Source organism: Terrapene carolina, unplaced genomic scaffold (genome assembly GCF_002925995.2).
Source record: "Terrapene carolina triunguis isolate 2854851 unplaced genomic scaffold, T_m_triunguis-2.0 Scaffold111, whole genome shotgun sequence".
Lineage (NCBI taxonomy): Eukaryota > Metazoa > Chordata > Testudines > Emydidae > Terrapene > Terrapene triunguis.
The window spans coordinates 10,403,741-10,417,019 of NW_020664462.1; the positions used below are offsets into that span (position 1 = coordinate 10,403,741).

General features: G+C 49.5%; 1 protein-coding gene across 1 annotated transcript in view; it reads right to left on the reverse strand.

Annotated features, from left to right (window-relative positions):
* Window positions 1–8,414: 8,414 nt before the first annotated feature.
* Window positions 8,415–13,279, reverse strand: part of LOC112117953 (chymotrypsin-like elastase family member 1) — a 16,935-nt gene continuing 12,070 nt past the window's right edge. The window contains exons 7-8 of the mRNA XM_024216086.2: window positions 10,683–10,895; window positions 8,415–8,441 (exon numbers count right to left, since the gene is read on the reverse strand). Coding sequence (XP_024071854.2) covers window positions 8,415–8,441; window positions 10,683–10,895 — 240 coding nt within the window. The remainder of the gene's footprint in view (window positions 8,442–10,682; window positions 10,896–13,279) is intronic.

Below are 13,279 nucleotides of genomic sequence, written 5' to 3' on the forward strand. Positions count from 1 at the left end.
CTAATGGATCCCTATCCCAACCAAGGGCTTGTCCACACTTACCGGGAGATTGATGTGCAGTGATCGATGTGTCACAATAAAATGTCCCCCACCCCATGGGGTCCCCTGGGTAAGCACCAGTGTTGTATATTGCTCATGCCTTTATATGCATTGGAAAGTATCTTGGGAAGGGTTGAAGGCGTGAGTGTGGAGTGGAAGATTCCTTTGCAGGTTACAAGAGGCCAAAGGGGGAGGAAGGGAGAAAGGAACGGGTTAACTTGACGATCCAGCTAGGCCCGAAGATAAGGAACGAAACTGCAGCCCAAGGCCAGCGCACACAAACAAGCTCTCTGCTGCCAAACAGCCAGAAGCCTGTATCTCAACCCTGGCCAGCCGTGAGAAAGGAGAACTGAGCCAGACAGAACTGAAGGGGTTGCAAAACTAGTAAAATTGCAAAGGTAAGTGAATTGAAAAACAACAGTCTCACGACCCTGAAACCGATGTGTTTTGGGGAAACTAAGGGAGCTGTGGAAGGCCGGTTCGGACTGGTATAGAGAGCACAGGGGACGAGGGTCCCTGGATGACAATGACCCCGGAAGAACCCAGGGCTTAAAAGCCTCCCGAGAGCTGAAGCAAGTCGGAGATTTACAGCAGACCCTAGACAACTTGTGCACAGGGCAGAACTCTAGTCTACCCTTCCCCCTCTTCCTCTTACGTTACACTCAGGCTTGGCCAGCCTTGGGTTGTGCATGTGTAAGTATGAAAGTGGGTTAGGGCTCGGGCACTAATGCTTTCTTCCTCCCGCTGAGTGACGTGGGGCGTGCCCAGCACTCACTGCTGTTATTTGGTTAATAAAGCTTTAAACTTAGTCACTTGATGTGCTCCTTCATCTCCTTCCCTAAAGATCCTGCGGCCTCAGCCTGATCACCTGAAGCCCCAGGCAGATTAGTAACATAAATCTGTCACAGATGCATCAGCGGTCGATTTAGCCGGTCTTCAGACCGGCTAAATCGACCGCAGATCGCTCCCCCATCGACTCCTGGACTCCACGTGAACGAGAAGCACAAGGGGAGTCGATCGGAGAGCGTCTCCCATCGACATAGCATAGTGTGGACCCCGTGGTAAGTAGATCTAAGTACATCGACTTCCGCTACATTATTCATGTAGCTGAAGTTGCGTAATTTAGATCGATCTCCCCCCGTAGTGTAGACAAGGCCTAACTTTCAGAGAGTTGAAGGCCAGAAGGGACCATCATGATCATCTAGTCTGACCTCCTGCCTAACACAGGCCATCGGACTTCACTCACTGATTTCTGCATCAAGCCCATAACTACCATTTGATCTATAGACTATTTTTTTAGAAAGACATGAAGTCTTGATTTAAGTTAACACACCGGACTGGCATGAGTTGTGTTGTGCCAGCGCATCAACAGCAGCAGCAGCATGTGAACAGCTGTGCATAGCCCGCGCACAGGTGTGCTTTCTGGTAGCTTGCCTGCATCTGCTGCTACTGGTTCCATTAGGATGGCAGCTGGCATTGACACCATGCTGTTCTCAAGGTGTCTCTTTGATGGATAGAACCTCAGCGATGACACTGAAAAGTGCTACAGCTGTCGAGGAGGTGGGTAAAATGGTCTGAATTTCAGATTTTCTCCAAGGACAGGGCTTCTCTCAAGTGTTTGGGTTTCTTGCACATTTAGCTAAGTGTACAGTAGTTGTAAGTGGTCAGGGCCCTAGCCTGGGATTTGGGAGACCCAGGTTCAATACCCTGCTTCACCACAGTGTGATCTTGGGCAAATCGCTTTGTTATTTTGAGCCTCAGGCTAATAGCACTGCCCTACCTCACCAGGGTCTTGTGAGGATAAATGAACTCGAGATTTTTCAGGTGCTCAGATACTCCAGTAATGGGGGTTATAGAAGTACCCAAGACAGAGAGCTTTAACTCTGAACTTCCTGGCTTTTAATGGTGTTTGTTTGTTTTACTAGCCAGTGTTCTTGTAAGGATTTTTATCTTCATGTCATGTCATGTCAATTTTAACTTTACCTTAATGAAGATTTTTGTCTGTGGGAATACATAAAGGGAACCATTTTCTTCCCCCATTCTGCGAGCAGAATGTTCTCTAACACCAGTGGCAGTTTTATGCAGCGTCTGAGAGTAAAGTGGCACATGAAGTTTTTTCCTACCTACATGCACATGTTTTACTGAATCTCAATGATCACAAAGAAAGGATCAACTGGAAGCTCAGGGAAAATACTCCAAAATGGTAATTTGTTTCTGTCACAGATCCTTGTTGAGTGCCCCCTTGTGGTCACTCACTAAACTGCTGTAAGGGGAATCCAACCCCCTGGATCCCTGGGTAATTTAAGCCTCCTTTGGTCTCAGCAAGCTGCAGCACTGTTCTCTCCCTTGGTCACTGGTACATTTCCTAGGCACCAATTCTCAGTCCACTTCTTCACAGAAATGGAGCCCTACAGCCCACATGCCTTAGGCCCAGTGCTGACCCCCAAGATACCCCAGTTGCTAAACACACCCTCCCCCAGAATGTCACCGAAAGGTGCAAGCCTTCTGTGTTAGAGTTTAACTCTCTCAGGAGGCACTTAGTAGATGTGAGGTATATAACACACATATAGCCACGGTGCAACCACAATGCAATCTCCTTTGATTGAAGCTTCACATCCACGATTGGTCAGTTCAGTCAGCAGTCTGACACTGAGCTCTCACATTGTGATGGCCAGGAGTAATGCCTTCTACTATCTCTGGTTGGCTAGGGGACTCCATCCCATCCTGGCAGGTGATGACTTGGCCACACCTTCACCATCTCTCGGCTGGACTACAGCAATGCGATATACCTGGGAATGAAGCCTTCAGCACTTAGGAAACTCCACTTAGTTCAAAACACTGCAATGCGTCTCCTCAGCAACACGGGCTACTATGAACACATCAAACCTGTCCACCACGCTCTGGCTTCTCACAGAATGTCAAATCGGCCCTTATCTTCAACGCACTCCACATGCTTCTCCCTCTGGGGAGAGGTAGAAAGAACAAACAACATGTGACAGATGTATAGCCACATTGCTTAATGCAGTACTGAAAGACGCTCAGATACTACGGTGATGAGCATGGTAAGAAAAGCCTACATAGAATAGAACAGATTCTTTGCACGGAAGTCTAACACATTTTCTCCTTTGCTTAATCATATAAAGCACAAGAAAGTATAGATGATTTAAAAAACAACAAGCATTCTAACTGCAATGCCCCTCACTAGCTCACCCTCCCCTTGGGAATCCTTGGAGGGTCCATCTGTGTTCAGGAAAGCAGGCAGGTTCCTCTGCCTCATGAGGCTGCTACATGGTGGTAGGGTGGCCAACTTTCTACTTGCACAAAACCAAACACCTTTGCCACACCCCCGGCCCTGGCCCTCCTCGGAGGCCCTGCCCATGCCCCGCCCCTTCTCCAAGGCCCCGCCGTCGCTCACTCATCCCCCCTCCCTCTGTCGTGCACTCTACCTACCCTCACTCACTCATTTTCACTGGGCTGGCTCAGGGAGCTGGAGTGCGGGAGGGGGTAAGGGCTCCAGCTGGGGATGTAGGCTCCAGGCTGGGGCCAGAAATGAGGAGTTCAGAGTGCGGGAGGGGGCTCCAGGCTGAGGCAGTGGGTTGGGATGCGAAAGGGGGTGAGGACTCCAGCTGGGGGTGCAGGCTCTGGGGTGGGGACAGGAATGAGGGGTTTGGAGTGCAGGAGGGGGCTCCGGGCTGTGGGGGTGGAGCCGAGGGGTTTGGAGTATGGGAGGGGACTCTGGGCTGAGGCAGGAGGTTGGGGTGTGGGAGGAGGTATGGGCTCTGGGCTGGGGGTGCGGGTTCTGAGGTGGGGCCAGAAATGAGGGGTTCAGGGTGTGGGAGGGGGCTCTGGGCTGGGGCTGAGGGGTTTGGAATGTAGCAGGGGGCTCTGGGCTGGGGCAGGGGGTTGGGATGTGGGGGGTGTGAGGGCTCTGGCTGGGGGGGTGCAGACTCTGGGGTGGGGCTGGGGATTAGGGGTTTGGGGTGTAGGAGGGTGCTCTGGGCTGGGACCGAGGGGTTCGGAGGGTGGGAGGGGGATCAGGGATGGGGCAAGGGGTTGAGGCATGGGGCTCAGGGGTGCAGGCTCCGGGTGGCGCTTACCTCAAGCAGCTCCCAGAAGCAGTGGCACGTTCTCCCTCCGGCTCCTACGTGGAGGCGCGGCCAGGCAGTTCTGCACGCTGCTCCGTCCGCAGGCGCTGCCCCCGCAGCTCCCATTGGCCATGGTTCCTGGCCAATAGGAGCTGCGAGGGCAGCGCTTGGGGCGGGGGCAGCATGCGAAGCCCCCTGGTTGCTCCTACACGTAGGAGCCAGAGGGGAGACATGCCGGCTGCTTCCCAGGAGCCATGCAGCACAGAGGCTAACAGGAAGCCTGCCAACCCCGCTGCGCACCACCACCAAACGGTCAGTCAACGGCCCGGTCAGCAGTGCTGACCAGAGCCACCAGGATCCCTTTTCGACGGGTGAAAACCGGATACCTGGTCACCCTACATGGTGGAATACTTCTCCATCAGGAAGACTTTCCCCCCAGTTTCCGTGATCTTCCTTTCTCCTCCCCAGTGCTTCCTGTGTCTGTGTGGTGCTCCTTGTTTCCATAATCTCTACCTTCCCCAGCCAGAGGAATAAGTGTCTTCTTGCCACTGAGCAAACCACTTAGCAGAACCATTGTGGTCAAAGTATGGTTGTTAAAAGTTAAGTACCTCCCCATTGTCCCCAGTCTGGACTGTACTTGCTGGATGTGCTGTCAGCACTGGTGGATCCTCATGCATATAGGCCTTCCCTGACAGTAATTTCATGATACAATTTCATAACATCATCCAGAATTCATAAGATGTACAGACAGAGCCCTCAACTCATCACATTCTGTCCTTTCAATTTTCCGTAAGGTATTTTGTGTTGTAAAAGGTGCCAAGTTGACAGCCCTGAAGTCCTCTATTCACAGTTCATTCAGCAGCACCTTACGCTTCCCAAGACTGTTTTGGCAACGTGACTCACTCTTAAGGTATGTCTGCAGGTCAGTCAGAGTGTGTGTGTGTGACTGCGACACACATACACTTACCGGAGCTAGATTTAATCTAATGAGCTCAGGCACCAATAGCAGCCAAGCCACGGCAGCGTGGGCTTCAGCATGGACTCTATAAGTCTGCCCAGGATGCTGGATACTTGGCTGTAGGGCTACCACCTTTGAAATGCAAAAAGGGGGGCCCCCATCCCCCACAAGGCATGCCCACCACAACCCCAACCACAAGGCACCTCCGCAACCCACCCCCCTTCAACAGCCACTCCTATAGTAGAGATAACACCTATAGAACAGATTCCTAATATGGCATGTCTCCTCACTCTCGTGTGACTCAAACCCTCTCTCACACACACGCACGGTGCGCTTGCCTGTTGGTGGGCAGACAGCTGCTGTACTTTCAACAGTTTTGATCTGTTATCGCTTAAATTGCGGAAGTGGAAACACTGCAGCATCTTTAGCTGGACACAGAAACTTTTAACATTGGATATCCCAGTGTATTGTGATAATAACGCAAATCTTTACACCCACGCAAAAAAACCCGGCAGATTAAATTATTTTTCTGGCACCTGACAAAGCCATAAAAACACCAGCCAGGCCGAGCAAATACCAGCCAGGTGGTAACCCTACTTGGTTGGCTAGCCTGGGCCAAAGTCCATGCTGCCGTGGCTTCAGTGCTATTGGTACCTAGCTAGCTTGAGTATATTTACATGTGCTGCAATCACACCTCCTACTGCAGCGTAGACATACCCTAAGACCCTCTCTACACATGGGTGGCAGAGCCTGCCCAAAAGTGGGGGTCCAGGGCCCTCTGCCCCCACCCCTCCTCTTCCACCTGAGGGCTGCCCCCCTGGCCCAGGGGGAAGCTGGAGCTGACCAGTCCCTCCATCTGCCTGGGGTGTGGGGGTTGAGAGCAGCCCCCAGCCTGTGTCCCCACCCCGCGGGCCCCCCGCCCAGGGCAGGAGGGTCCGCGGCTCCTCACAGCTGCCCGTGCGCCATGCACAACTCTTACCTGAACCCAGCTCCGGCCAGGGAGCCACAGCCTGGCCATGGTAAGAGCCTCCTGAGCAGCTGTGGGGAGTCATGGTCCACCCTCCACCTGCCTGGGGCGAGGGGGGTCAAGAGCAGTCCCCAGCCCGTGTCCTTGCCCAGGCAGGTGGAGGGTCCGCAGCGCAACGCCCCACAGCTGCCCAGGCTCTTTGAAGGGTAGCCGACTTTCTAATCTCACAAAACCAAACACCCCTGCCCCACCCCTTCTCCGAGGCCCTGCCCCCACTTGCTGCAACCCCCCTCCCTCGGTCACTCGCTTTCCCCCAACCTCACTGACTTTCACTGGGCTGGGGCAGGGGGTTGAGGTACAGGAGGGGGGTGAGGGCTCCTGCTGGGGGGGTGCGGGCTCTGGGGTGGGGCCAGGGATGAGGAGTTTGGGGTGCGAGAGGGGGTGAGGGGTGCTGAGGCCCGGCAGTGCTTACCGTGGCACCCGGAAGTGGCCACCAGGTGCTTGCGGCCCCTTGGCGCATGGGCAGCCAGGGATGCTCCGTGCGCTGCCCTTCCGCCCGCAGGAGCAGCCCCCGCAGCTCCCATTGGTCACTGTTCCCAGCCAATGGGAGCAGCGGAGCCAGCACTCAGGGCGGGGGCAGTGTGCGGAGCAACCCTGGCCGCCCACGCGCTTAGGGGTCGCAAGGATCTGGCAGCCACTTCTGGGAGCCACACGGAGCTAGGGCAGGCAGGGAGCCTGCCTTAGCCCCAGGCCCTCGCTGCGCTGCTGGCCAGATTTTTAACAGCCCGCTCGGTGGTGCCGATCAGAGTTGCCAGGGTCTCTTTTCGACTGGACGTTCCAGTCAAAAACCGGATGCCTGGCAACCCTAGCTCCCCGGCCAGGGAGTTAGTTTCCTTAGTGTAGACAGGACCTAGATGCTGAGTCTCCAGCTCAGGGCTGAGAGGACAGCTAAATCTCCACAGCTCATTCAGTCTTTGGGCTCTCTACTAAGACTGCCAATAAGGGTGCTCATTTGGGGCCAAATGTGGTAATGGACACATTCACTAGGAACTGGGCTGAGGCCAAACTCAGTTCTCACAGACCTACAAAGAAACCAGCAAGCTCTCATTTACTACTGACCTGGCCTGGATTTGAACTAGTGATGGAAAACTCTGTATCCTCCTTACTCCGACTGTCCCAGGAACTATCCAGTGTCTCTAAGCTATGAGTATTCCTAATAAAGCACTGGTATGTATGCTCTAGTTATGTGACATCCACGTGACAAGTACAACAGCTACCATATCCCATCCCATATGCACTACGTTGGGTTTCACTATATATAAGAACATAAGAGCATAATAACATAAGAACAGCCATACTGCGTCAGAGCAAAGGTCCATCTAGCCCAGTATCCTGTCTTCCCAAAGTGGCCAATGCCAGGTGCCCCAGAAGGAATTAACAGAACAGGTAATCATCAAGTGATCCAGCCCCTGTCACCCATTCCCAGCTTCTGGCAAACAGGGACACCATCCCTGCCCATCCTGGCTAATAGCCATTGATGGACCTATCCTCTATGAATTTGTCTAGTTCTTTTTGAACCCTGTTATAGTCTTGGTCTTCACAACATCCTCTGGCAGGGAGTTCCACAGGTTGACTGTGCATTGTGTGAAAAAATACTTCCTTTTGTTTGTTTTAAACCTGCTCCCTATTAATTTCATTTGTTGGCTCCTAGTTCTTGTGTTATGAGAAGGAGTAAATAACACTTCCTTATTTACTTTCTCCACACCAGTCATGATTTTATAGACCTCTATCTTATTCCCCTTAGTTGTCTCTTTTCCAAGATGAAAAGCCCCAGTTTTATTAATCTCTCCTCATACGGCAGCTGTTCCATACCCCTCATCATTTTTGTTGCCCTTTTCCAATTCCAATATATCTTTTTTGAGATGGGGCGACCACATCTGCACACAGTATTCAAGATGTGGGCGTACCATGGATTTATATAGAGGCGATATGATATTTTCTCTCTTATTATCTATCCCTTTCTTAATGATTCCCAACATTCTGTTAGCTTTTTTGACTGCCGCTGCACATTGAGTGGATGTTTTCAGAGAACTATCCACAATGACTCCAAGATCCCTTTCTTGAGTGGTAACAGCTAATTTTATATGTCTAGTTGGGATTATGTTTTCCAATGTGCATTACTTTGCATTTATCAACATTGAATATGGAATGCACCGTCCTACAGGTTTTGAATTCATTGTTGCTTTATTATTATTGCAGCCAACCCATTCTATTAATGTGACCATAAGAGAGAGAGAAATTTAATTAACCGGCATATCTTTTCGTTCAAACAGTAGTTCACGTTCATGTACAAACTGATCCTTCCTTAATATCCACCATTATTCTCCATAGTCTGAAAAACAACAGAGAAATGGATTCAGTACAGAATATATTCAGTTTTCTTCTTACATTATTTTTAAATGACTGAATAGGCCATTCCTCAGCTGTGCCAGACCTCCATTCTGCAGAGCTCAGGAGCGTGGGGGGGCAAATGAGACTATATTCCATCCCTGGGTTCTCCCATATGGAGCTGGTGGGGCTGGTTCAACTCCTGGTGCAAATTAGAGCAGTTTTAGGGCTGTTCCACCTGCCGGGAATTGCCCCTGTACGGCAGCGCTTGAGCCATGCCCTCTTCATCACAGTCATGTCTTTGGCATGTCCCCTGTGCCACAGGGTTGAGGGAGGCCAGAAGATGGCTAGCTATGCTAGCTTTATACCAGCAAGGGGTTCTCCCATATTAGGGGAATTCCCAGCGGACTGGATCCACCAGGCTTCCAAATGCAGCTGAAGCGGGGCTAAAAATCCGATAAGAAGACAACAACTTTCCAAATATACAGAGTTCAGGTTAGTCACGGGCACTTTCCAACTAAAGGGTAAGTTACTTCAAATGAATCCATTGGGTTTTGTCCTATCTCCTGTTGACTGTAATTGGTGTAGTGCAGATAAGACTCCATTAAACCCTTTGAAAGTTGGCTCCCCAGCGCCTATTTTTACTAGGTGAGAGGGATGCATTGCAGAGACAGCCATCTCATGGAATAAATGGTTGTCCTGTTTTTATTCATAATGGTTTAGAACATCCATCTTGTTTCTATGGAAGTCTGGTACACAGCACATCCTGTACTACGGCATTTTCCTGTGACCCTTGAAGCAGATGCCCCTTGTGGTACACAATGTTGCTGGGAGCAAGGGATCTTTGGACATTTGCAAACCCCAGGCATTGACTGCATTGTGGGAATCAGCTGAACTGGGGTAGCTACAGCACTTGTGCATTTGTAGATACAGTCTACAACTCTATTGCCCCAGATTGGATTCAGAGATACAATAGGAGACTGCATGGATTCCTGAGGAACACGAGTTAAAGACCTCATCCCAGATATCATAACCACCTGGTACAACCATGCTTGTCATAATCACCTGGGATGGCTGCTGTATGTGTGCACAAAGCATTGTACAGGTGTCAGTCTCAAAATATACCAGGTAATTCATGGATCTTCAGGCAAAAAAGGACCAGTATGATCAGCTAATCTAACCTCCTGCATGACACAGGCCATAGAATTACACCAATGGTTTGTTGCAGTGTCTTTTTGCCTTGTGCGGGTAAAGCCTAATTGATCAGATTTCATACCAAGCAGGATTTGCCAGCCTTAAGTGTTGTACAGTAACTCCCCACTTAACGTTGTAGTTATGTTCATGAAAAATGCAACTTTAAGCGAAACGATGTTAAGCGAATCCAATTTCCCCATAAGAATTAATGTAAATGGAGGGGGGGTTAGGGTTCAGGGAATTTTTTTTCGCCAGACAAAAGACTATATATACACACACACATATACACAGTATAAGTTTTAAACAATTTAATACTGTACACAGCAATGATGATTGTGAAGCTTGGTTGAGGTGGTGAAGTCAGAGGGTGGAAGAGGGTGGGATATTTCCCAGGGAATGCCTTACTGCTAAATGATGAACTAGCACTCGACTGAGCCCTCAAGGTTAACACATTGTTGTTAATGTAGCCTCACACTCTACAAGGCAGCAGGAATGGAGGGAGGGGAGACAGCATGGCAGAGAGAGAGATACACACATAGTGTGCGTGAGAGAGAGAGAGAGAGGTGTGCATTGCCCCTTTAATATGTCGACCCCACTCTAAGTACATTGCCTTTTTAAATAGATCAGCAGTTGAGACAGCAACTGCTGCCAGCAAGCTCCCTCCATCCTGAGCCCTGTTGTGTCCCCACCCCATGCTGTGGAAATGGGGTACAGGAGCTGGAGGCAGGAGCGGGGGGAGGGGGGCACGCTGCCATTAGCACCCCTCTTCCCCGCCCCTTGCACAGCAAGCATTGCGCAACTTTAAACGAGCATGTTCTCTAATTGATCAGCAACGTAACAACATTAACTGTGATGACTTTAAGTGAGGAGTTACTGTATTTCAATCCTAATATTTCCGGACAGTGACTGCATTCATTCTCCTTCATTAAATTTATTTGAATGTGCCAAAAATAAGGCCAACGCATTTTGGATTTTAAACTTTCAAAGTTTCTTAATTCTGTTCTTAATGTAATAAATGAATGGAGTGGGTCAAACTTATCTCTGATATTACTCCATTAATTGCATGGGAGTACATCCAAGATGAATTTAAACCATTAACTTTGGAGGAACTTACATTGTAGATCCAGTCGATGTACGCAGATACCCGTGTGAAGACTGTAGGCTTCTGATAGGTGTTGCAGTAGGGGACAATCCCATAACTAACAATCCCATGAATTTGCCAGCGACCATCCCTGTAGCACTGCAACGGGCCCCCTGAATCACCCTGCAATCAGAGTGGGGAGAAGTGACACACAGTTAGTTGCACCCAAATTTTCTTAGCAGTTTAGAAAATGGGCTGGAAAAAGTGGTGACAGTTGATTAATTCATGAACATTCCAATCAATGGGCCCAATACTGTGACATGCTGAGGACCTTTTGAGACATGCTGAGTGCTCCCAATGCCTATTGAAATCAATGGGAGCAAAGAGTGCTCAGCACCTCCCAGAAGGTACGTGACACATTGCAGAATCAGGCCCGTAACTATTTGTTCTCTGAACTATTCCTGGGGGGATTCTGTACCAAAACAATAAAAATTATGTGCCAAAAAATTAAAAATTCTGCACACAAAAAATTAAAACTGACTGAGAATGGGAACAGTTAACTAACAATAAGATCATTAACAATGGTACTATGCAGACAGGCTGCTACATTTCTGCCTCAGAGAATTAGATCAATTAATCATCAACAGCAACATTAAAAAATGTATTTTTTTTTACAAAAGCTATTTTCTTTAACTTAAAAACAATTTTTAGTAACATGATATTAATATTTAATTACGTGTTTTTTACAATTCGCAAGAAGTTACAGACATGTTACTAGGCAGGCAGGCTGCTACATTTCTGCCTCGGGGACAGAGCCTTCCTCCTGCATAACAAAAAGACCTACCCTGCTCCACGCCCCTCGAGCCACAGTATCAAACGAGAGGGATAGAGTCTCTCTCACTCGTTGGCCAGCCGCACCCCCTGACGGTGACCAACGTCTCCCCCACAGGCACACACACCCAGCCTCTCTCCTCCTGCAGTGATCTGCGTCTCTGAGGCTATTCCAGGCATGCTGGAACAGACGCGCTGCCTGGGCTGCTGGGGAAGAGACGCGTCCCCCTGCAGATTTCTTTTGTGTTCTTCTGTGCAGGGGGCACAGAAATATGTGGGCCATATGAATTCTGCGCCCATTCTGTCAGGAGTACTGAACACACACACACACACAGAGAGCAAGATAACTCTTTCTACCTGCTCCCATTCAATATAAATTGATGTTTAAGGCACTTATCTACTGCCTATTGAAGTCCATCAAAAGACTCCTACTGAGTTCAATTCAAAGATGAGGCTCTAAATGAATCAGAACACTCTTCAGGTATTTGGACCCTGCAGGAAGCTTCAGCCTCTAGCAGCTCCCATATTCAACCAGGAATGTTCCAATTCTTCCCAAGCAGAGACAAAGTCAAAGGACCACTGAAAGCTACAGCCTATGGATTTAAAGAGATAGCAGCACAAGAGAGGCTATAACTAAAACAACAGAAGAGAAAGACAAACAGACTATTGGCTCCTGCTGGGTCTTAAAGCCCTGGGTTTTTTCAGATTCCTTTATAATGAATTAATACTGGAAATATAGTCAAAACCAAATGTGTTGCCTCTTGTTTTTAGGGTTTTGCACCATTTCCTTGACTTGACTGCACAGCTGCAATGGAGATCTGCGTCCCTGGTCTAGTACTAATGCCCAGGATCTGATCAATGGGGTGTGCTGGTGGGACGGCAAATCTTGCCTCCTCCCCCCGCCCCGGGAACAGCTGGGGAGAAATGTGTGCAATGATGTGCAGTAATTGAGGTTCTTCGAGATGTGTGTCCCTGTGGGTGCTCCACTTCAGGTGTTGGTGTCCTGGCACTGTTGATCTGAGATTTTTTGGTAGCAATCTCCGCGCAGGTTGTGTGTGCACAATTGCCGCTTTGACTAGCATGCACAGAACCCAACCCCCTCAGTTCCTTCTCTACCATAGAGTCCTTACTGCAAACTGGAGTAGAGGGGAGGAGGGTGGGTAGTGGAGCACGCCCAGGGACACACATCTCAAAGAACCTCAGTTACTGCACAAAGTGAGTAACCTCTTCTTTGAGTGCTATCTCTGTGGGTGCTTGCTCCACTTCAGATGATTGTAGAGCAGTGCCCTTGTTGTCCCACAAACTTATACAGGATCGTTTTAGGGGTCAAGGCAAAGATGCCACATTTATTATTAATCTGTAACTATTAGCAAATACCTCAATGCTTATACACATACACACACACACACACACACACCAAAATGTTCTGCAGCTGCTGGATAGTTACCAGTCCTGATTGTAGTTTGAGTTCGCAGCTTGGGATCGTAGCTCGTGACAGCTAACTGGCCAGGAAAGCTGAGCACGAGGAGGAGCCAGGTCTCTGTCGGGCGCGCACCGATGCTCCTTGATGTTGATAGCAGAACGTTACCCAAAGTCTCTCATCTCACCCTTCCTTTTTTATAGGAGTTTAGTTTGGATTTAAAGTTCCTAGGTCTCACTGTGTCAGGCCGCCTCTGGGTTTGGTGCTTAATCACCCGTCAATTGCAGGCGTGACTGTCAGCCTGGGACCTGGCTTT